The sequence below is a fragment of the Lissotriton helveticus genome, chromosome 10, assembly GCF_964261635.1.
Source record: "Lissotriton helveticus chromosome 10, aLisHel1.1, whole genome shotgun sequence".
In the NCBI taxonomy this organism is placed as follows: Eukaryota; Metazoa; Chordata; class Amphibia; order Caudata; family Salamandridae; genus Lissotriton; species Lissotriton helveticus.
In genome coordinates this window covers 596608430-596634267 of record NC_136071.1, presented here as the reverse complement: position 1 = coordinate 596634267, position 25838 = coordinate 596608430, and the positions used below count along the sequence as shown (strand labels likewise).

The window sequence follows — 25838 nt, the reverse complement described above, 5'->3', positions numbered from 1 at the left end:
GGGTGGCTCAGAATAGGTTCCTGAGAATGGCAACTGACCTCCCTCAATCGACACCCTGTTTACCCCTGCAGATAGACCTAGGTGTCAAGTCCATTGAAGACGTGGTACGGTTTAGACCACTGGCGTTTTGGCGGCGTCTGTGGACTACACCGGAATTATCCTTGTTTGCTGAAGCCATCAAAGATGTGAGGGGTCTTGACGGGTCTCACAGGGTACCTTGGTTTTGCCACCTCAGGTCACTCCTGAAAAACTTAAACCTAGAGGCACTATGGGTAGATCCAGCTAGTGCGACTTTTCCTTCAAAAAAGGTACTTAAGGATATTTACTGGCACTGGATCACTGAGAGGAGATCTGCTATGTCCATTGGTCCGACCATGACACTGGAATTTTTGGTTGTAAAAGATGTTCCTAAATACGAAGCCTATTGGGACTTAATCACCAAGCCATATGATCGTAAACTGTACCACCAACTACGAGTGGGCTCGCTTCCCGTGCGGGGGCTAACGCACTCTTGGACAGTTGGTGGCAGTGATAAATGTCCCTTCTGTGTAACAGCAGTAGAGAATATCGAACATCTCTTCTTCTGCTGCCCCATGTATTCGTTACCCAGGAAAGTTTGGCTTATACCAGTTTGTCGGTTATTAGGGACCAGATCTGCTGTAGAAGCGTTTAGAATTCTCAAAATTGATACCTCCCCTTCCATTGCTATCGGTGTAGCAAAATTTGTGAGTTGGGCATGGTCAATCCGATCCCGCAACCTTGGCAAATGAATTTTACGCTGTACTGTGTTTTTAAAGTAAGATGTTTTTATGTAGCATGGGGTGTCTTCGTCCATCATTGTCTTTAAATTTAATACTTTCTTATCATGCTTTTAAATTGTAACGTATTTATTATCTTATATGCAAAATGCTATTTTTATGTATATGTGTTTGTCTTTTATGATGTAAATCGAATAAAGACCTCTTGACTGACTGACTGGTAATAGGCAACATCTGATAATACTCATTAGTGATGTATAGCCATTCCAGACAGACCTCTGCCTATGTTGTGGTTGCAGATCGATCATCTGCCCGAGTAAACAGAGGATATATGAAAAGAGCACGACTTTGTGAAGATATGTGCAGTCACCAGGAATATGGGTTTCTTCTTGTAGGTCACAGGCAGTCCTTTCTGAACTTGCTTAATTAATGCAATGACAGCCTCTGATATGAACTAGAAAAACCATAATTTAGCTACGATGGCCAGTGCAGGATGGGAGGAGAGTAGCACAGGGACATTAACGGGGCTGAAGGAGAGAGTTACCAACAAGAGCTACAGCTGTCTCAATGCAACCCACAACTTTGGACTGAACACATATATGGGACTCCCCAATCAGTTTACTGCAGCCCTTTATGTACACAAAAAAAACGACACATTTTAAGTCAGTCTGCTGGCGAGAGCACGGTCACAACGTGCTGAATTTATTTCACTGGATGAACAAGTTACTTCCCTTCGGTAGCGCCTTTTCTGGTAGAGGCTCAATCTAGCCACAGATTCCTTACCTTAGAATTATCCCCAGAGGTCAGACTGGATCCAGAAGATTTTCATGAGCAGTACCCCTGCACACCAGTAGATGGCTCCATTTGGCTCTGTGTGTCGTTGTGGGCATTGTCCACGCCAGAAATGATGTTCACTGTGCCTATATAAGAGTCCCCCAGGCACGCTGACATCAGTTACTTTTCGCAACTTTCCACGCTAGAAAGTATACTGAACACTGGGGTGGAAAACTAAGGCCCTGAAAGAGGAAAGCCCTGTTCCTAGAAATCCGTTCGCAGAGTGGGGAGAAGGGTTGAGTCAGTAAGGAATATGTGGCTAGATAGAGTCTCTACCAGATAAGGGTTACCAAAGGTAAGTTACTTGTTCATCTGATAGAGCCGTCTAACGAACAAGTTACTTACCTTCGGTAACGCTTTTTCTGGTAGATACTATATCTGCCTGTGGATTCCTCACCTTGTGAATACCCCCTGCGTCAGCAACATTCGGAAATTCTTTTTTCGTAGCCTCGCGCCGACGTGGACTCCTGACGTCATAGAGACACGACCTCGCTCGCGACTCCGCTGACGTCACCGACGCCTATAATAGGCCCACGCCGGCGTGATGACATCAGTTCCGCCCTTTTTTCCGTGCCATCGAGGCACACGGACGGACCAATGACAGTAGAAATATACAAGTATACACAGTACACAGTACTCAAAGCAAAACACACAGTGTTAAGCAAAAGCAGGAAAGCAATTGGAACATTTCCATGACAACAAAATATATATACATTACATTACAGTAACTCTGGCATAGAAGAGTGGACAACGGGGAGGCGGGTGGGTCAGTGAGGAATCCACAGGCAGATATAGTATCTACCAGAAAAAGCGTTACCAAAGGTAAGTAACTTGTTCTTCTGATAGATACATCTGCCGTGTGGATTCCTCACCTTGTGAATAGAGTCCCACAGCAGTCCCCACTCCCGGAGGAGGGTGTCCACTCTTCTAGACCAGGAAATCCTGAAGGACAGAGCGTGCAAAGTGACCGTCCCTCCTCACTTCGGAATCCAAGCAGTAATGCTTCGCGAAAGTGTGGAGGGAAGACCAAGTTGCCGCCCTACAAATATCCTCAACAGGCACACCTCTAGCCAATGCTGAGGTTGAAGACTTAGCTCTAGTTGAATGAGCCCTTATACCCTCTGGTGGTTCCTTACCGGCCAAAGAGTAGCAGATCTTTATGCAGAGGACGATCCATCTCGATAAAGTTCTTTTATGGACCGCTCTTCCTTTCTTGCAGCCAGCAAATCCAACGAAGAGCTGGTCTTCCAAACGAAAGTCCTTGGATCTGTCCAAGTAAAAGGACACCGCCCTCTTAGGGTCCAGACGGTGCAGTCTCTCCTCCTCCTTGGAAGGGGGAGGGGGAGGATAGAAGGTAGGAAGGGTAATGGACTGTCCTAGATGGAAGGGAGTCACCACCTTAGGCAGAAAAGCAGCCCTGGTCCTAAGAACCATTCTATCAGCATGAATGGTCAGGAATGGGGGCTTGGAACTAAGAGCTTGAAGCTCACTAACCCTCCTTGCCGAGGTTATTGCAACCAGGAAGACTGTCTTAAGGGTAAGAAGCCTCATGGGACATTTGTAGAGAGGCTCAAAGGGAGCACCCATCAAAAAGGTCAATACAAGATTCAAGTCCCACTGAGGCACAATGAAAGGTGAAGGAGGGAACATATTAGTAAGACCCTTCAAAAACCTTAAGACCACAGGAGACTTAAAAAGAGAAGGCTGGTCAGGCAAGCAGAGAAAAGCCGACAGCGCCGACAGGTAACCCTTTACCGTGGCAACCGCCAGACCCTGCCGCGCCAAAGAAAGAGCAAATTGGAGAACATTAGACAAATGGGCCTTCAAAGGATCAACAGACCTTTCCCCACACCACGTGACAAATTTCGACCATCTATAAGAATAGATGGACTTAGTGGAGTCACGCCTGGCTGACAAGATGACATCCACAACGTCAGGCGGGAGGGAAAAGGAATTCAGGTTGCCCCGTTCAATCTCCAGGCATGAAGGTGCAATGTCTGGAGGTGGGGGTGTAGAACCTGCCCCTCCATCAGAGAGAGGAGGTCTGCCCTGAGAGGGAGACCGAGCGGCGGGTGAGAGGAGAGGTGGAGAAGATCTGTATACCACACCCTTCTTGGCCAATCCGGGGCGACCAATATGACTTGGGCCCGGTCTTGGCGAATCTTCCTCAGAACCCGAGGAATCAAGGGTATGGGGGGAAACGCGTAAAGGAGTTGACCTCTCCAACTCAACTGAAACGCGTCCCCCAAGGCTCCTTGCATCGGATACTGGAGACTGCAGAACGACAGGCAGTGCGCATTCTCGTGAGTGGCGAACAGGTCCACCCGAGGAGTCCCCCACATCCGAAAGATGTTGTGAACCACCTCCGGGTGAAGCCTCCACTCGTGGTCGGCAGAGAACTGCCGACTGAGACTGTCTGCACGAACGTTCAGAACCCCGGCCAGATGATTTGCCATCAGACAAATCTGATGGTCCTGAACCCAGGACCAGAGACGCAGAGACACTGCGACCCTACTCCTCCCTGCTTGTTGATGTACCACATCGCGGTCGTGTTGTCCGTCAGGACTTGAACAGACTGACCGCGAAGGGAAGGGAGGAAGGCCTTGAGCGCCAAACGTATCGCCCGCAATTCTAGAAGGTTGATGTGAAGCAACCTTTCCTCTGGAGACCAAAGACCCTTGACCTCCAGATCCCCCAGATGAGCACCCCACCCGAGAGTGGATGCATCCGTTATCACCGTGGCCACCGATGGGGGAAGTTGAAAAGGCTTTCCTTGGGACAGATTGCCTTCCACGCCCCACCAAGACAGATCCGCTGCAGCTTCTCTGGAGATCCTCACTGACTCCCTGAGATCTCCGCTGTGCTGATACCACTGCTTGCGGAGGCACCACTGGATCGCCCTCATGTGCCAGCGTGCATGGTTGACCAACAGAATGCATGAAGCCATCAGACCGAGCAGGCGAAGGACCTTCAGGACTGGAACGACCGCTCCATTGTAAAACAAAGGAATCATCTCCTGTATGTCGCGAATCCTTTGAGGGGGAGGGAATGCACGACATACGGTTGTGTCCAGTACCGCACCTATGAACAGGTTGCGCTGGGAGGGCACCAGGTGAGACTTGGGTACATTTATTGAAAAACCCAACCTGTACAACAACTGGGTTGTCTCCCGCAAATGATGGAGCACTCTCTCTGACGACTCCGCTTTGATCAGCCAGTCGTCTAAATAAGGGAATACAGGAATCCCTGACCTTCTGAGATGTGCAGCCACCACTGCCATCACCTTGGTGAAGACTCGAGGCGCAGTAGTAAGTCCAAACGGAAGGACCGCAAACTGGTAGTGCTGCGATCCCACCGTAAAACGGAGATACCTCCTGTGCGACTTCAGGATTGGGATGTGAAAGTAAGCATCCTGCAAGTCGAGTGACACCATCCAGTCTTCTTCTTGCAGCGCTTGAAGAACCTGAGCAAGGGTGAGCATCTTGAATTTCTCCTGTTTCAGATAGAGATTCAAGATCCTGAGATCCAGGATTGGACGAAGCCTGCCATCCTTCTTCGGAATCAGGAAATACCGGGAGTAGCATCCCTGACCCCTTTCCTGCTCTGGGACCACCTCTATCGCACCCTTTCTTATCAGAGTCAAAACTTCCTCTTGCAGAAGAGACAGATGCTCCTCGGAGCAATACCCTTGGCAAGGAGGGAAATTGGGAGGGAATTCCCGAAAGGGAAGGGCATACCCATTTTCTACAAGATTGAGAACCCAAAGATCTGACGTAACCGATTCCCAATCCTGTAGAAAATGGGTAAGCCGGCCCCCAACCGGACCCACATGATCCTGAATGTCGGATCTAGGGCTGCTTCTCAGGGGCAGGAGGGTTGGAGGAAGTGGAGGAGGAAGAGATCTGACGTCCACGAGGACGCACTCTTTGCTTTCCCCTGTAAGACCTGTACAAGGAGTTTTGCTGCTGCTGTTGTTGCTGCTGCTGCTGCTGGCCTTGCCGGAAATTCCGAAAGGCAGGGCGGCCAAAACCTCTGAATCTTCTGCCAGTTGAAGAACCTCTCACTTGAAGACCCAAGGATTTAGCAGTCGCCCTGCAATCTTTAAACCTCTCAAGGGCCGCATCAGCCTTCTTCCCAAAAAGGCCTGAACCATCGAAAGGAATATCTAATAATGTCGCCTGAACATCAGCCGAAAAGTCAGAAGATTTCAACCAGGCAGACCTCCTAGTAGCGACAGCAGTGCCCATAATGCGCGCCACAGAGTCTACAGTATCCAAACCGCTCTGAATGACCTGGCGAGCCGCTGCCTGAGCGTCAGAGATGACTTCCTCAAAATCCTTCCTGCTGTCATCAGGAATTTTTGGAACAAGAACATGCAAAGAGTCCATCAGAGCGTGTAAATATCTCCCCATCAAGCAAGTGGCATTTGATGACTTCAATGCCATACTGGCAGAGGAGAAGGACTTCTTTGCCACCTGATCCTGCTTCTTTGCCTCCTTCTCAAAAGGAACCTGAGGGAAAGCACTAACGTTCTTCTTGGAGCATGCAGCCTGAATGACTAAACTCTCCGGTGAAGGATGAGAGGTTAAAAAGGCAGGATCATCAGGGGCAACCCTGTATCTTCTGGCTACACTTTTAGAGACAGCAGGAGCCGACAAAGGTTTTTTCCACACCTCTAGAATGGGCTCTGTCAGAGCATCATTGAAAGGAAGAAGAGGTTCCACCACTGAACTGGGAGAATGAAGTACTTCAGTCAGAATATTAGATTTGAATTCTGCTGTAGGCAAAGTCAACTTAAGGAGACTGGCAGCCTTCCTCATAATCAAATGATAGGGTTGAACATCCTTAGAAGGAGTGCTAGAACCTGATGGTAACTCCCACTCTGGAGAGAAATCCAGGCTTCCTGCTTCTGCCAAATCCTCAAAAGTATCTTCATCCAACTCACCCTCTTCAAGGTCAGATTGTGAATCCAAAAACCTCCTCTCCTCCAGAAGGCGCTGAGCCTCTCTTCTGGATCTCATCTTGACCCGTTTTGCCATCGGATCCACCACCGGCTCCGACGGATTCGGAATCGACGTCGGGATCGAATCCGCAGGTTCAGAGGGATGTGTTCTAGGCCGACCCGGAGCAGGCGAAGCCGGAACCGGCGTCGACGGCTTCGGTGGAGCCGGAAAATGCCACGGCGGCGTCGGAGCCGGCATGTAAGGCATAAACGGGGCCGGAGGGTAGGAGTGAGGGACTCCTAAGTTAAAAGCCAAAGGACCCATGGGACCCGAAGGTGCACCAGAGGGGTACCACGACCTCGAAAAGACTCCATACATCGCGTTGAGAAACGCAGAAGGGTCCTGGCCTGGGGCAGGAAATGGTGGATGAAAACCTTCAGGCCTGTCCCGAGGAGCGTTCGGATTCGGCTCACCTAAGGGCTCAGAGCCCTCATCCTCACGAGGCTCCTCCTCATCTCGGACCGGGGACGGCGCCGGAGATGGATTCGGAGACGGATTCGGAGACGGAGCCGGAGACGGCGCCCGTGACTCAGAAGGGGAGGCCTCACCTTCAGGTTCTGGATCTGAGTCCTCAATGGTCACCACCTTCGAACGAACCTTCGGTGACCTCGACCTCGATCCCGACTCCTTACCAGAACGACGTCGGGACTCATGTCTCCTCTTCTTATGTTTCCTCTTTTTTGAAACATGATCCGAAGCCGACTTCGAAGACGACCTTCCTCGAGATCCAGACCTCGATCTCGACTTCGACCTCGCCCTTCGAGAACGAGACTTCGACGATTTCCCCTTTCCAGCTTTCATCTTAGCCACCAGGAGCTTCGCCTCTCTCTCCCTCAGGGCCTTCGGGTTCATCTTCTTACACGAAGAGCAGTCCTCCACATCATGGTCCGAGCTCAAGCACCAGATGCAGTCGCTGTGTGGGTCGGTGATGGACATCATTTTTCCGCATTCTCTGCAGGGCTTGAAGCCGGTCTTTTTTGAAGACATTGTCGAAGAGACAGGATACAGAGACGCAGAAAATGTTAATAATATAGACACAAAGTATCCGTTGGCTACAGAGATTCCCGATAACCGTTAGCGTCGACGACGCGGAAAAAAGGGAACTGATGTCATCACGCCGGCGTGGGCCTATTATAGGCGTCGGTGACGTCAGCGGAGTCGCGAGCGAGGTCGTGTCTCTATGATGTCAGGAGTCCACGTCGGCGCGAGGCTACGAAAAAAGAATTTCCGAATGTTGCTGACGCAGGGGGTATTCACAAGGTGAGGAATCCACACGGCAGATGTATCTATCAGAATGAAATTTCCTTACCTTAGAATAGATACCTGATCAATACCTCCACAGACGTGGGTCTGCGGACCAATTTAACATGAGGAAGTCCTGCAGGACCAAATGGGCAAAGTGCCCGTCTCTAAGAAACTAAATGTCCTGGCAGTAGTGCTTGGTAAACGTTTGCAGGGAAGGCCACGTTGCTTCCTTGCAGATGTCCAGGACTGGAACTCTGCAAGCTAATGCAGTGGTTGCAGCTTTAGCTCTGGTGGAATGAGCATGCAAACCTTCAGGAGATCGCTTCTTAGCCAATGCATAGTAGATTGTGATAGACAAAATAATGCATCAGGAGATGGTCCACTTCTGTACAGACCGTCCTTTCTTCAATCCGACATACCCCACGATGAGATGGTCATACACCCGGAACGCTCATCTGCAGTTAAGGTAGAATGACAGCGCTCTTTTTAGGTCCAGATGGTGAAGTCACTCCTCTTCCTTGGAGTGATGCAGTGGAGTGGCGAAAGTAGACGGAATGATGGTTTGGCCTATGTGAAATGGAGTGACCACTTTCGGAAGAAAGGGTGCTCATGTAGAAATCACCATTTTGTCTGGGTAGATGTTAAGATAAGGAGACTAGGATGACAAGGCCTGAAGCTCACTGACCCTCCGGGCAGATGCTATAGCCATGAGAAAGACTATCTTGATGGCAAAGAGCCTGAGTGGACAATTGTGTAGAGGCTCAAATGGAGCGCATATAAGGAAAGCGAGGACAAGATTGAGGTCCCACTGGGGCATAATGAAAGGAGTGGGAGGAAACATGTTGCAAACCTTTCAAAAACCTATGTACAATAGGGGATTGGAAAAGGGAAGGTTGCCACGCACCTGAAGAAAAGCTGAGATTGCAGAAAGATATCCTTTAACGATGCCCAGAGCAGGGCCCTGCTGGACAAGGGAAAGAACAAACAGGAGAACCTGAGAAAGTGGAATCAATGGGTCTTACTGTACACCATGTCACAAAGTCGCACAGCAGCATACGCACACCGCCTTGGTTCAGTGATGCCTAGCTGCTAAGATAAGGTTACAGACTTCGGGAAGAAGGCCGAAAGCTGTCAACTATCGCCGCTCAATCTCCACACAAAAAGGTAGAGCATGGACAGATTTAGGTAGTGAACCCTCCCTTACTGCTGCAACAAAATATCCTCCCAACGGGGCAGACTGATCAAAGGACCGATGGCCATTCTTAACAACTTGGGATACCAGATTCTCCATGCCCAATCCGGTGCCACAAGGATGAATTGGGCCCTGTCGTTCCTGATCTTCTTGAGAACCCTGGGCAGGAGTAGTATGGGCGGATAGCCATACAGGAGTCATCCGTTCCACTTGAGACGCAAAGCGTCTCTGAGCAGGAGTCCCCTTGGAAACTCCAGCGTGCAGAATTGTTGACATTGTGCATTCTCGTTGGTGGCAAACAGATCTAACCAAGGCTCTCCCCACTGCTGAAAGAGACCTATCACCACCTCTGAATGGAGACATCATTCGTGACCAGCTAGGCATCTTCGGCTGAGTTTGTCCACACCAGCGTTCAGAGAGCCCGACAGGTGTTGTACCACCTGGGATATGCCCCGATGTTGAAGCCACGTCCAATCCCGCAGGGCCTCTTGACAAAATGTCCAAGAACCCACCCTGTCCTGTCCTGTTTGTTCCAGTGCCATATGGCCGTGGTGTTGTCCGTGAACACTTGCACTAGCCTTCCCTGGATGAAGGGTGGAAAGGCTTTCAATGCCAATTGGATCGGTTGGAGCTCCAACAGGTTTATGTGGAGTCTGGACTCCGCTGGAGACCAGAGGCCTCTGATCTCCACCTCGCCCAGATGGCCCCCCCCATTCCAGGAGAAACACATCTGTCACTACTGTGAGACCTGGTTGGAGAAAGGAGAGGGGTCTGCCACTCACGGTTTGTAAGGCACCACTGCAGGTCCTTAAGTTCCCTCTGAGATCTGGCCTGTGTCGGAGAGTTTCCCCAATGCTGCACACACTGGAACTTCAACTCCCACTGTAGAGCCCACATATGACAATGGGCATGTGTCACAAGCAGGATGCAGGCGGCCATGATGCCAAGAAGCCTCAGAGTTAGTGTCACCAAAATCCAGGATAGAGACTGAAACAGGGGTATCATAGACTGAATATCCTGGACTCCCCGTTTGGGAGGACAGGCCCAAAACTGCATGTGTCCAGAACAGCTTCGATGAACCGGAGTGTCTGACAGGGAGTCAGGTGAGACTTTAATACATTGTTAGTGAACCCCAGAAAATGCAGGTCTGCCATAGTCGGGAGGTGGGAGATGACAGCCTGGGGCGAGCCTGCCAGCAACAGCCAGTCGTCGAAATAGGGGAAGACTGACACCCCTAATCTCTGCAGATGAACTGCTACCACCACCTTCACCTTGGTGACCACTCAAGGGGCACTGGAGCTGTAATGGGAAGACAGCGTACTGAAAGTGCTTGTGGCCCACCATGAACTGAAGGTAATGCCTGTGGCCAAGCGGGATGGGAATGTGGAAAAATGAGTCCTGCAAGTTCAATACTAGCATCCAGTCTCCGTGGTCCAGGGCAGACATGACCTGAGCAAGAGGAAACATTTAAAATTTCTCCTTCTTGACGAAGAAATTGAGAGATCGCAGGTTGAGGATAGGAAGAAAGCATTCGTCCTACTTGGGGACAAGAAAGTAGTGGGAATAGCAACGATGACCTACTTCTGGTGCCAGCACTCTCTCTATAGATCCTTTGGCAAAAAAAAGCGTCACAACCTGGCAGAGAAGAGAATGGTGGTCCTCCATCAGCCTGTTGTAAGTAGGTGGCATCAAGGTGGGCGTAGTCTCGAAGGGGAAGGATTAGCCCCTTCGGACAATTTGCAAAACCCTCCTGTCCAATATTATTAACTGCCAGCAGGGCAGGTGATGGCAAATCCTGACGCCCACAATGGTAAGTGGGCAGACTAGGAGGGTTTAGAGACTGCATCTGGGGGGCAGTAGGTACCGCATCCATCGCCATACAGAGGCTAGAAAGCTTGCGCTCCGCAGTGGCTGTGCGGTTAAGGACACAGCTGTATGCCCCTGCCGTGGCTCCGAAAAAGGAGCGATTGACAGATTGAGCGTTACACGGGAACATAGAAGGGCCCAAGGACATGAACAGCCGTGCTATCCTTAGAGCGCTCCAGCGCCAAATCCACCTTGTCTCTGAAGAGACGGGAGACATCAAAGGGCATGTCCATGAGTGAGGACTAGACAGCCCCAGAAAAGCCAGAAGTCCAAAATCAGGTGTAGTGTTGCAGGGCCACTGTTGACAAAATCGCTTTGCTAGTGAGTCGGTGGTGTCTATTCCACAGGGAATGGTTAACTTAGCTGCATCCCTCCCATCGGCAACAGCCTGGGAGAGAGCGGCCTGGACCTCCTCAGGGACCGCTGGCAGCACCTGCGCAACCGTATCCTACAGGGCGTGGGAATAGTGTCCCAAAAGGCATGCAGTAGTCACAGACCGCAGTGACAGGCTGGCCTCTTGGATTCCAAGTTTGGGGTTGTGGTACGGAATGTGCCAGGATTTACATGGGACATTGAGGCTTGGACCACCAAGCTCTCGGGGGTAGAGTATTGGGTGAGGAAGTTTGGATCCCCTGGGGTGGGGCAGTGGCAGCGGGCAATAGTCCTATTCACAGGAGCCACTGTGTTTGGCTTGGAACAGGTCCTAAATAGGAGGTCCATGAGGGCTTTGTTGAATGGGAGTAGCGGTTCTGAAGGGGGAAAGCTCCCAGTTGCAGCTTCTCTGCCAAGACATCTGTCTTGACTGCCACTTATGGTAGGCTAAGGTCAAGGACGTCAGTCACCTTCCGCACCACCATGGCAAATGATGCTCCCTTCTCCGTAGCCACGGTAGAGGGAGAAAGCATGGCAGTTTCTGGAGAAGTGTCTAGTCCACTGGCTTCACCCAGTTCATCACACCAGTCCATACAACCCTCTCATAAGGCTGGTTCTCCTTAGGGTCCAGCGACCCTTCCCAATCCTTCCAGAGTCCTAGCCAGTAAGAATAGGGCTCAGGCTCTGGCCTGGACGGCATGGTTTCAGTCGGCAATGGAGCGGCATCTGATGACTCCCCGCTGGACCTGTGTCGGATTTGATGGATGGGTATGGCACCACTGGGAGCATATGGTTCGGGCTGGCACCAGGAAAGGTCGGGATGGTATGACCGGCACCGGTCCGGATCCATCTGTGGATCCTGGGGGCCCAACTGGGACCAGGGCTAGAGCCGCCGAATTGAATCCTGAAGAGGCCCCTCCTGAACCTGAAGGGCACAAAGGCGCTCCGGCGGGAATGGGTCACCCAAACATGAGGTGCATGACCTCATAAAATTCTCTGAGTTGGGCGAGGGTCGCCCCCACTCCCAGAAACTCAGGGAGGCATGGAGCTGGCCCAGGTGCTGGCTCGATCAGGGCGCCTAGTCCCGAGTGGCGACGCTCCCTTGTTGGTCGACAGATGAAGTGACGCTGAAGCATGCTACGACTTCTTCTTGTATGGCTTTGACGTATGCGAATGGCTCAACGACTTGGATTGTGACTGTCGTAATTTAGCAGCGATTAGATTAAGCATTAGCAGAAGACATCCTGTATTTAGAGACTATCTTGTCTTTTTATGGAATCCATTTTGTATTTGACAGCCATTTTAGATGGCCATGTGCTCACCATGTACTCAGTCCTATCTTGCTGTTCTCTGCTCTGTATATTTAGCCTCTTCCTTCTACTTTGCACATGCTCAGTTGTGCTTGCAGCTGATAATATTCTGTAACTGTCAGGATGTGCTTGCTAGCATTGGCAAAACTGTTAGCTCCTCCTACTTGTCGACTGTGCATTTTCTGTATGACCATCTATGTGTGTAACTCTTCTTATGTGTACTTGTACTGCCCCTTTTTAGCCCCTGTGAGGGTATATAAGAGATACTGTGGCCTTCAGTCCTCAGACCACCTCATACAGAGTGCTGCGGCTTCTGTGTGACATGGCCTCACTTGTTGTAATTTAATAAATATGTTTCTCTTGATTACAGATTCTGTGCCAACTTTTTCATGCTGCTTTAAAGGATCAGGTGTTAGTGCAAACCCCTGAGATGGGATTTTTGATTTCCCTCATTTGGCGCGCCAACTTGGGGCTCATCAGAGCGGTGACTATCTGAAGGAGCAATCTTGTCAGGAGACAGAAATTTACTGAGGAAGACAAGGCATGATTCTACTAAAGGAGGTACCAATTCTGGGGGTTCTTAGTCTCTGTAGCCCAGTCTACTTCTGATCTTCCTGATTTTTGATCCTCCATATGATGGCACCCCTGACTGAGAACATATTTGGCGTGAGTATTTCAAAGGAAAAGACTGTTAGGTCATTCAAAACTTGGCAGATAGAACCTGGACGCTCGTGCTTGGTAAGAACCATTGTATGGTAATTACTGTGAGCTTATGGTAGCCAGTGACTCGCAAGGCAGTTTTAGGATACGCTTGCTGTGGCTTATGGATATGGATATGGATATGTATGGATGATCGATCATATTTATGATATGGTTTATGTGATATATGCGTTGCAACACATGTAGGCAGGTAATGTGGAGATGTTTCTCCATTTATGGTTATGAGCGGCGCAATGATTAAGTGCCATTTTAGATTATGATAATGCATATTTTGCATTATGTTTGCATGCCTGTTCCAAACTCACATGTAAAATGTGTAGTTTTATGAGAGGTACCATAGTGAGATATGAATTGAATTAGCCGGCTTCCCCTAGAGGGAAAACTTAAAATAGGTTTTAGGTATGAAAACATATTTCTTCCTTGGTGAAATTTTTCCCCAGGGAATTTAAATATGCCCATAATACACATGAGGATCCTTTGTTCTGTGCAATTTTATGTATGAAGATATGCAGAGCGGTTTTTGGTGTTCTGCCAGCCTAAATTAGTGAATTGAGAGTATTTCTATTTCAGTTTTTAGAATACTGTTGAGAATAGGTTTTCTCCTTGTAAATATGACTTACAACTGGTATTTACATAGGTGGTTTGGGTGCAGTCTGTGGGCTGTGCTTTGTTTCTGGCTTTAGTGTTGACCCATGGTTTAAAAGGTGTGTTTAACTGTCTAGCTGGTTTGTGGTTTTTTCCCCATTCATGTAACTTTTGCTTGTACATTGCGTTGTCGCTATTTATGAAACATGGCTAAAGCGCGCTGTATTGTGTGTCTTAGTTATAGGGTAAGGAATAGCGCACATGTACAACTGTTCAATGTTTAAGGGATAAACTTAAAATTCTTATTCACTAGGAATATTAAAGGCCTACAGCAGAAAAATGAAATGGTGTGTTTTTGTAGACAACACACTCATAGCGTGTTTACTTAATATACATTGCATTAAGATGCTTACAGGCAAAACAGTTTAGCTGGAGTGAGTTTTTCTGAACTTAAAATGTGTATTCTTAAACACGCATTTCAAAGCTTGGAATGTCTGTTTTTAGTAAGGCTGCCTCCAGGAAATTCAACACTGGGTAGGGCCTGCCGTCAAGGACACAGCTGTTGTTTTCGCAGGCCATGTTTATTTAGCCAGGACTTCTTCCTTAGTTAAACGTGCAACTTTGCATCTCAGAGTGTTATTTTGGAAACAAGGTTTACAAAAATAAGGTTAATTATTTGTATCACAGTCAGACATTTTAATTGCGTTTCCCTTCTCTTTTAGCATTTCTGGCTCTGTTGCTAAAATCATTGTCCTTTTCAAACAAAAGTAGCACGAAGTTGACGTGTATTTAAAATTGAGATTATGTACTTAGGCTTGTGAATAGTTGCTCTAAAAACATAAGCAAGGGGCAGATTTATAATAGGGATGCAGCTTGGTTTTAAATATAGGATTATTACAAAAACGAAATATGGAGAGTAATTTTGAATTATGACATAAAAAATTATTTTGAAACAAAATAAATAAGTGCTTTTTAAAATCGTTTTTTGATATTCATAAAGCTTAATACTCATACTGTGACCTCCTAGCATTATAATTTAATTTAAGTTGTGCAGTACTGCATAATGAGGACATTTATGTATGGGACCTTCACTTGGTGCAGGCGTAAGAACTCATTTTTTAAAGATCTATATGAGATATGTCTAAGTCTGATTTCTGCAATCTTTAAAGAACATTCTGAGGATGATTAATATGTAACACAAGTATAGGTTATTTGTTTTTAAGTACCTCAAATTGCAAAAACGATATTGAGTTAAATAGACCATTTTAAAAGGCTTTCTTGCCATTTAAACTAGTTTTATAGTGCCTTAGGCTTCAGTGAATGCATACATTCAAGTATAATACAAATGTGCACGTTTGCTTTTTCATAGCTTAGTGAGTCAATGTGCCCAGCGCAGAGGCTTGTGTTTAATATCAGGGTTGAAGGTTTTGACTTCAGCGGGGCCTACTGAGCCATTCATTTATTTAAGGTTGATAAAATATTGCATGGGATAGTGACAAACATTTATTTTGAAGCTGGTATGGTGTGTTGTTATGTTCCATAAATTATTCACAGGCTCTGAGAATAAATAAATTGTAGTTCTCTAAAAGAAGTAATATATTTAAAATGTCTTTTTTTAAATAGGGTTGATTATTGCACAGACTTGCAGAGACTTATTGTCTTTGTCAGTTTCACAGTGAGGGTCCCAGGGGGGTTACAAGAAAATTTGGTGTTCCAGCCAGATTTTGACCTTTAAGTCAGTGTGGTGGGGGCTTAGGAGTATGCGACAACAAATGGTGAAATGATTGCTTGGAAAAGCGTCACGCAAAGGAGCCATTCACGTCGACATTTGAAGAGTGCATTCCTGACACGGCTTTTTATAAACAGCAGGGCCTAAACTGGGGGGGTTGGTGTAAGGGACACGCAGAGGCTATGAAAGAGTTTTTGCTTAAGATATTTTGTACATTTACAAAAGCTGGGTGGTTCCACTTGAGATTTTGCGTGTTATGTGAAGTATTGGCTGTATGATGAAACAAAGATGTGTTTTTATGACTTCTTTGAAATGAATTATCTGTGCATTTTCATGTTTTTTGCATTTCTTCTATGAATTTTCCCTGCTTTTCCTGTGTGTCTGACGCGACACAGTAAGTTATATTTGACAGCTGATCTTCACTGACTGCTTGATCTGCTGTCAAAAGGGTGAGGATGGATTAAAAGAAGGTGTTATTTAGGTGTAAGTCTGACAAAATTAAAATGGGCCCGAATGTTTTTTTTTTTATATTATTGGAGTGTTTATTGTGCAGAAAGTGCATGAAATGGTGTTGCATGCTATTGTGTTTTTTCTGTGCTTCGGTATATAGCAAAGTATATCTGATGGCTTGGCATGAAATGTCCTATATTATGTATGTTTGTGATCCATGTTGGTGCTTTTGTAAGTTTTGCTGTGTTGTGAAGGGATGACATGACAATGTATATCCTTTGAGCAACAGTGGTTAAAACTTGTTAAGTGGTTAAACTTGTTGATACTAAATTATGATATATGATATTGTTATAAGACAGCACTTCACCAAGTGCATGCCTATGTGGTTATAATATATACAGCAAAGTGTGCCACCTTTAGTCGTTACTGCTATTTTCCCCTTAAGGAACAGGCAGCCTCACATTTATATTTCCTTGATTGGACCTAAGGAAGCAATTATAGATCTGTGACTCTTATGCAAGGTGACCTAATTTCTATATAGTATTAGTTAAATGATGTTCTGTCTTAAAAGGAAACCAGGTTTCATTTTCCCCGAGAAAGGAAGGAATGGGAACACTAGCTGAGATTACCGTAGATGGTGTAGTGGCCAGCGGTAGAGTTATAATATGTGTACTATTTTTGACTTTTTTGTATCACCCATGCTCTTGGCATTATGTCACAAACTTGATTATCACCCAAGTCATTTTTTGTCCTTCCTATAGATTTTTCTTTTGCTGCTTCTCCCCTGATTGATGTCACATTGTGCCTAGTTTTTGGGGATTTTAGCTGTGTTCTAGTCCTATTTTCTTTTTCGTTTTTCTTTCACCATTTAGAGGTTTACATTTCCAGACTACAGTGATGTATCAGGTTCCTCTATAATATGTGTAATTCCCTTTTGTATGACCAAACTGGTTTTCAAAATTTTTCTTTAGGCCTACTCTGATGTTTTCTAGTCTGACTGTTAGGGTAGTGATAGATTATAGTAAGATAAGTTGTCCACCTCAATAGGAGATACTTTCACGTGTATTTAGTATGACAAATTCAAATGCCTATTCTAAATTTGGTTTTCAGTTCTGTTTTCCCTGCTGCCTTAATTTTTGGTGGGATCAGATGTGTCCTAATCATAGAAATACCAGGACTCTAGTTCTTGTCTGTTGTTTCTACATTGCTATTAGCTTTTGTATTGTATAGTCCACCTGACTCACAATTAGTCTACATGTCCCTGATAATCTGTATTATGTGATTTCTCTTTTTGAGGTGTTCTAGATAAGGAATTTAGGAACAACTGCACTTAATAATTGAGGAAAGTTTGTTTACCCCCTTAGACAATGTCACTATGTGTGAAAACATCCACTCAAACAGAATTTGTATGTAGCTGTTTTCCTTTAGATGGTAGAGGGTATGCTCTCACATGGAAACCCAATTGAAGAGGCTAGAGGTGCTGTTTTACCTACTACCTTTTGTCTTTGTACTCTATGACAATGACAGTATTTTGTTTTAGATCACTATAGTCCCATGGTGTATGGCCACTCCTTTGAAGATTGCAGGCCACCTGCTTGCAAATCCCCTGCAATAAATTGTTTTTTGTATACTTGCCAATAGGTCCAGCCTGTGTTTTTCTTTACTCTCACATAGATAGATGGAAGTGGTTCTTGGGTGCCTTGCTAATATATGGGGCATCCCAAGACTAGGAAGTATTTTCTAACACTCTGTTGATAGACTGTTTCTGTGCCTTGTCTAAAGACAATTTGTTCTGTCCACCAATAGATATTTGCTGCTGTATAAACCACTACCAGAGGGGCCCGGACATCAGATTCAGCCTGGGGAGTCAGCACCAGTGCAGCTTGAAGCCAAAGTGAAGGTAACCAGCACAGGCATTGCTGGCAACTAGGACCTCAGTGAAGGCGGAAGCCCTGTGATTAAGTGGGTACCCCTGCCACTGTTTTAAGCGAAAGACGGGGTCACAAATCAGAAAGGAGAAATCGTGGATCATGCCCAGCTGAGAGTCACAGACCGACCAGAATGGCAAGGAGGCTTTGCTTGAGGTGACCCCTTCTGAAACAAGGGTTGCTTCAGACATCCTAGAATAAGGCCTCTGATTTCTGGTCCTAAAGTGAATACAAGTTTGCACCTTTGTTTGTTGGTCAAGAGATACCTGGGTACACTGGATGCAAATGTGTAGCCCCAACGAATGAGCAGTGCGCCAGCAGAGCAATATAGGAGATAGGGAAGGACTTGAGATTAGGGTTCAAGTTCTGTGTCTCTGGTGCCTGTTAGATTGAAGTGAAGAAAAGTGGTGCACTGTTTGAGACACTGGACAGGATCGCTAAGAGCATTTGCCTGTTGGGTGACTGCCCTATCCTGAAAGAAGAGACTTTTTCCCTTGAAACTGGACTGTGATTCTTGAGTTGCGAGTTGTGCAGCTCCACCGTGGAAACAACAAGAGCCTGCCTGTGAGGCTCAAACGGACACAGGGAGAAGACTCCCCCTCTGGTTGGTTGTACAGCGGCTTCAATTTCCCCAAGGACTTCTTCTTTTTGTCAATAATGTATCCCTTTAGTTGTCCCATTTTTGAAGAGCAGCCCTTTACAGCTCTTGGTCCTAATTCCTATGGCCCTGTGTGGTCCTCCTGGTCCCAGATATGCTTGATGTTCTAGCCATCATAAAAGGAAAATGTAACAGTCAATTGGAAAATGTTTTTATTAGATATGAGCTGTTAGCTATTCTGAAATTTAAAATGAATAGTCACTGAAATGCATAGGAGCCCTGAAAATGTCTACTAGATAATTTTAGGATTTGCTTTAGCTCAGGCCAAGAAAAATGATAATTCTGTTTATAATAGTGGCCATTGCTTTCCCCACTGTCTGTATGTTTATTATGATCCAATGCCCGTTTTTCTTGGATTCCTGCTGATACCCTTAGTGAAATGTTTAGACTGGAAAATGCTCCCCTAGCAATGAATTAGGATATTGATAAATTGTGAAAATGAATGTACAAATATTTTCTATGTTCTTATTGGATCATGGGAATGTCTTCAGCTAATGCTGAAAGGGTCGTCTGTCGTAATTTAGCAGCGATTAGATTAAGCATTAGCAGAAGACATCCTGTATTTAGAGACTATCTTGTCTTTTTATGGAATCCATTTTGTATTTGACAGCCATTTTAGATGGCCATGTGCTCACCATGTACTCAGTCCTATCTTGCTGTTCTCTGCTCGGTATATTTAGCCTCTTCCTTCTACTTTGCACATGCTCAGTTGTGCTTGCAGCTGCTAATATTCTGTAACTGTCAGGATGTGCTTGCTAGCATTGGCAAAACTGTTAGCTCCTCCTACTTGTCGACTGTGCATTTTCTGTATGACCATCTATGTGTGTAACTCTTCTTATGTGTACTTGTACTGCCCCTTTTTAGCCCCTGTGAGGGTATATAAGAGATACTGTGGCCTTCAGTCCTCAGACCACCTCATACAGAGTGCTGCGGCTTCTGTGTGACATGGCCTCACTTGTTGTAATTTAATAAATATGTTTCTCTTGATTACAGATTCTGTGCCAACTTTTTCATGCTGCTTTAAAGGATCAGGTGTTAGTGCAAACCCCTGAGATGGGATTTTTGATTTCCCTCAGTGACGACCTCTGTCTCCACGACCGCTCCCCGGACCTTTTTATCGACTGAGACCTCAATCGTCGCATATCAAGCCGCCAGAAGCTTTAGGGATTGCTTCCTCAAGGCCTTTGGGTGCATGACATGGCAGTTGGGGCAGGCCTTCGGATCATGGTCCTGCTGAAGGCACCAGAGGCAAACAAGATGCGGGTCTTTCAATGAGATCCGTCAGTGATAGGTGCTGCAGGGCTTGAAGTCGGCCTTCTTAGATTACATTTCTGGCACACCAGGAGGTAAAGCCTCAAAAACTTCTAAAAACCTAGTCAAAAAATGACTATGTGGTAGCTCTTCCGAGATCTGCGCTGCTCGCGAGAAAAGAACAGACGTCAGCGCACCTAGGTGGTGCCTATAAAGGCACTGCGAACGCCATTTCTGGCGTGGACAATACCACGTGGAGCTGAATAAAGCCACTAACTGATGCGCAGGGGGTACTGCTCACAAAAAAATTCCGGATGCTAGTCTTATTCCTGGGGAGAATTATAAGATAAGGAATCTGTGTCTAGACGCCTCTATCAGATGAACAAGTCACTTACCTTCGGTAACGCCTTATTTGGTAGAGACTATATCTAGCCACAGATTCCTTACCAACCCACCCATCCTCCCAGCTCTGCGACCGGATTTCTAGGGACAGGGTTTTCCTGTTTCATGGACCTAGTTTTCCACACCAGTGGTCAGTGTGCTTCGTGGCTCTGTGCTACTCACGTGGAAAGTCGCGAAAAGAAACTGATTGCCGCATGTCTGGGTGGCTCCTATATACGCCTTGCAAAAGTCATTTCCGGCACGGATGATGCCTAGCGGAGCCGAACACCACCACTTACTGCTCAGGAAATATTTGTGGAGCCAGTCTGATATCCGGGAATAATTCTCTATCAAATGGGCCAGTAGTCAATCTTCCCAGCTTTGGGTATGTTGATAAATGACATGTTTCACAAAACTATCAATAGAGTGACACTGAAAATCACTGGAGTCATGGTCTGCACATTGGAATGGTAGTCTTCCCTTTTGAGAGGAGGCGAGGCTGGGGAGCATACACATTACGAACTAATGTGTACACCTCACAGGGACTTATGAAACTCTTAATGCTAGGGACATAACAAATGGTGACATGAGAAGTAGAGCAGCATAAAGTTACTGCACCAAGGAGTATCAATCCTAAACCAAGGATCCTCATCAAGCAGCACCTTCATCAATCCACATACATTGCCTGATCCATTTCACATATCTCTTGAAGTTGGTTTTCCTTCCCATTCAGACCTCTCTCTATTGACTTTTGCTCTGTGATCACATTAGCCACGACACCATTACTGATTTTATATATTCTCATACTCTTAACCTTACATAACATTTTGTGACATTTAGTTTTGTTTTATTTACAGCAAAAACAAAGATGCCCTATGCAGAGAGATTCAAGCACTGAAGTCAAAAGACACCAAAGCCTAAGACTGGATGAAACAAGCAGATTGGCATAATCTATGATGACAATGCGGATCACTGACTTCAGATTTTCATTAAATGGCACTGTTTGCTGCTTTCAATCTCACTTTGTAATGGAGATTTTACCTTAAAATCCCGCTTTAGTGACGTAGATCTTCCTTGCGAAATGCCAGCAGCTACCACAGCCCCAGAATGGATCATCGGGCCTTCCTGAAGAGGAGTGATGGATGTAAAATGTTATCAGGAAGATGTATGTAATATGTAGTAACAAATACTTTTCAGGATTACAGCTGCAGAGAAAATGGGGTACTCAAAACATGGGATAAACATCACATCAAATGCAAAGATAATAATGCTGAGCTTCAGGTCAGCTTCTTCTAGTAAATTCTTAAATAAAACTTATAATAAAGTTCAGCTCTGCTCAAGGAGTAGGTGATTAAAGAGACTTTCAAACAATAGACTTCTGCTCTTAGAACTACAACTAACACTCCATTCATACATTTTCCTTTCCTGGACATGAAGTCCTATCCTGCGCCTAGTCTGCATCTTCTTTATCGATGATGCCTTACGACATGATCTCTGCACATGACACATCATTACACTTTTCTTCCTCAGGAGACTGCCATTATATTGGGCATTCCTCTTCTTTCTTCCCTCCCTCAATGACACTCACAACAGTGTAGATCACTGCACATTGTCCTTAATGTCTCGTATACGGTCTGTACAGGTGCCTCACTGATTGGGCCCCAGCCCATCTTGTCAGTATGTTTAATTTATTTCTTTTGGACCTTTTACCTTTCCTACAGCGAGTCCTCCAACCACTGAGAAGATGACTCCACAAACTTTCACCATCAGCGTCTGCAAAATGAAACAAATGGTTAATTTTTTGAGAGGAGGTGTTTAGCCTTTTTCCACTTTAAGGGAAGACATCCTGCAGTACTGTGTTTTTCAGTATCATAGGCTCTTCTAAACACATTGCTCCAAGGTTTTAGGTGCATGCCTTTTCCGTCTCTCCACTGTAGGAGTTGTTTTTTTAAACCTTAACCCTTACCAGTCACCCCTATCAGCCTCCTGGAATCCTCCTGCCAGCTTCACTTCAATAGTCTTTTGGGTCGATGGATGCTAACTCTGCCAGGGACTTACCCAACGTTCTGACCATGTGGCAGGTCCTTACCTACCCTTAATGTGTATGACGTATTAGCACCCCACATTCCCCCGCTAAGATTTTCCTGTGTCCTTCCAGGTGGTAGATATTTGGGTGCACATTGTGGCTCGGATGCTCTTGCCGTTAATCCCCAGTTGAGACAAAGAGGCTTAGTTCCCATTGCTACCATATAGCAGATGAGTTATAAAGATTTGAAAAACTTTTTCAGCAAACACTTTTCAAGCAAGAAGAACATGTCTCCCTTTGCCTCCTTGATAACGTGTTCTCTCTGCTTACTTATCATTGTTTTCAAGTGGCACGGGATGTTACTCACTTTGCCATTCAAACTGCAGGTAATTGTCACCTCCCAAAGTTCACGCTTTGTAAGTCAGGTGCTTGTCATAACTATTCCAAATATAAACTACGTTTCCCATTTCTCAAGATTTATTACTTAAAGGTATTTAAAGTTGCTGGTTATCTCAACAAGTTGACAATGAGACCTGGTACAATTGTGAACTCACTGCCAGAAACCAATCCCACCCTTCTCAAAAATGTAGAGGATAAAAAAGACAATCAAAGGTGGGGGCAAAATAACGTTGGGTGTGGATTCAGCATGAGACACTGGCATCCTGAGACGGAATACTTCCCATGGTGAGGGTTCTAGAAGCAGCTTAGCCGGCTGTCATCTTTGGTCTTCTTTTCAAATATTCTCTACCTTCACAGTCGGTCCATTACATTTCTGGTGTGTGTACACCTTTATAACATTCACCTTCTCACTCACTCCATCACTTCATTCTTCCGTCCATCATCCCCTTCATCCATCAACCCCTTCATCCCCTTCATCCATCAACCCCTTCATCCCTCCCTCCGTCCATCCATCCATCCATCTCTCCCTTCATCCCTCCATCCACCATCCCATCCACCCATTTCCCCACCCATCACTCCCACCCATCCTTATGTTTTTGTTAGTGCCCTGCTATTGATGCATCAAGCCTCCATCGATCACCATATAACTCGTACAATACAAAACAATACATATTAATATGCAAGTGTGGAGAACTGCTTACCTTGAGTCGCACCACATGGGGGATCTTTACCCCATTCAGAAAGCATTTAATCTGTGGAATTCCACTACCAGCTGCAACAGGCTAAGGAGGGAATAAGCATTGGGACCAGTAAGTATTACAATTATTTTGGAGAAAGAGACATATAATTTTGAAATTTATCCACCACACACGTAGTGACCAGAACTTCAACATCCCACTGTCTATTGGCATGTTTTAGATAATGAAGGCCTACTGGCTTCAGTATGAATCAGGAAACATTTAAAGTTCCCTCTAGCAAAGATAACCATCCTTCACATTTGTTTTAACATTACCTCTACCTTCCTAAGAGTAGCAGCAAAGCGCCAGTGACCAATACACTTCTTTTATTCTCAATTACTTAAAATTGATGCAAATCATTATACAATGAACTTCTTAAAATATTCAAACAAATCGATACAAAATCTAAAAAAAAAAATATTCATGACAGATTCCGTAGTTCATTTATTTAATTGAATACATTTCTATTTTTTAAAGCCTCAGTGAACATCACTATGGATTCACACTAAAGTCAAACATGCCTGGCCCCAATACCATCAAGCATGCTGTCATAGTAGCCACCCCAGACATAATGGATTTCCTGCCTGAAAGTATATATTACCAAAAACATAAATAGCTAAATGAAAGGAACCCCTCTAGGTTTATCTGTTCTATTACTGTTTGATGTAATATGAAGACAATCTTCCTTTTGTAAGACGAGGTGGCATGCTTCATCATTTGGCTCCTTCTCGCATTGGTCGGAATGATTACCAATGTGGGCTCCTACCATGGTAACGGTGAGTTCTGGATATCCATATAGGTGTGTCTATTGTAGGGGTGTCCTAACTTAAGGAACAGAGGGGAAGGACAATAACTAAAACTACCTACTGGTAGACTAATGACTTTACTCCGGTTTCCAGTGTGTAGGGTTACATTTGCTGGGGAATACTTCAACACTGTAAAGAGGTCAAAAAGGGTAAGTGGGATTTCATCAGGACCACGGCCATCTCTGTGATGAAATAGGACAATTAGTGATGTGTAGTTTAATCGTTATCAGCAACTAGTGATACTAGATCAGAAATTTCCAAGGGTGGGTCAAACATCTACAATCACACATAAACCACGGCTTTGGGTAATCCTCCCATTACACTTAAGGTCCGAAAGCAAGCTGAATCTTTGTGTTCAGTGGCCACATCCTTAGACTGCCTCCAAGCATCCAAGAGGAGCAGAAACATATCGACCTATTTCAGGGTCTATGTATCCCTTCCTTTATGAACCCATAAGTAAGTGCGAGTAACTTGCTCAACTTGCATTATTGGACCTTTAGTAAGGCTGTAACATTTTCAAAACAATGAACTGAGAACACAGGCAAGTCTGGTTGCTTTACTCCTTAATGGGGACAAGTGATGTCAACAGTCCACTCTTTCTCTAAACACGATACTCAGCAACATTAATTTGAGGTTCTCCAAATTGCTTGCTAATTTACAAAGATTTTTAACACACATTTGGAGAGGCAACGTTAAGTTCACAATTCCTGGCCAAAATGCCACATAATTCAGGAATCGAAACAACAGGAGTGATGGATGTTCATTGAAGATAATTTTTTAAATTAATTTCAGTAAACGCGTTTCGCCCAACACGGGCTTCTTCAGGGCTTTGTTTTCACAAATGCGAATATATCCTTTGCAAATTAGATTCTACAGGACAAATCATCATGTGTATAGTGTGCCCTCTGACAAGCTTTTAGGACAGCGAGACCTTTTGCGAAATTGAGAAAAATTTCTAATAAAATGTAGATTCGTAGATGAAACTTCTTTCATCAATTCTTATGAAGCAGGAGTTATTATTTGAAGTGCTGATTAGAGCACTGATGGTACCCTCGCCATTTCTTACGGTCCGACGCGTACCTCGACCCGATTTCGAAATCGAAAAATGGCAAATGTTTTAAAAGTGTCATAAAATACACACATCCTATGGCTAGAAGACAGGACGTGGCCCACCAGGAAAAAGGCTGTCAAACTTGTGAGTAGTCAAGATACAAATGGAGAATATATGTAAACTTTATTCCCCATATAAGACATTGGTGTGGGTGCCTGAAATCGAGAGACAGACCAGAGTGAAAGAAGACTTAGACATCTTCCAGTCCCATCAGCAGGTGCAGTAGAAAGACTTTATATATATTGTTCAGGTAAAAAAAACTAGAGTGGTGGCATACATAGTATAAATACTTCCACCAGGCTAAAATGGAGTTGAATTAGTGAACTGCACTTATCAAAATCTAAGTTGAGTCTATACTCTGCAAATCTTTTCTCTATAATGTAATAGTGGCGCTGGTGCCATTTCCTTAGATTGTGTAATTGAAATTCCAGTTCTGGGCCTCATGTGAAAATGAAGAAAACAACAAAAAAAATGCAG

At 45.4% G+C, this 25838-nt stretch overlaps 1 protein-coding gene across 2 annotated transcripts in view; it reads right to left on the bottom strand.

Annotated features, from left to right (window-relative positions):
* The window catches only part of CLCN7 (chloride voltage-gated channel 7), a 313583-nt gene that overhangs the window by 97466 nt on the left and 190279 nt on the right, over positions 1 to 25838 (bottom strand). For both annotated transcript variants that reach the window (XM_078663121.1, XM_078663122.1), the window contains 3 exons: positions 23409 to 23489; positions 21993 to 22055; positions 21324 to 21407 (listed from right to left, as the gene is read on the bottom strand). In XM_078663121.1, the coding sequence (XP_078519247.1) occupies positions 21324 to 21407; positions 21993 to 22055; positions 23409 to 23489 (228 nt within the window). The remainder of the gene's footprint in view (positions 1 to 21323; positions 21408 to 21992; positions 22056 to 23408; positions 23490 to 25838) is intronic.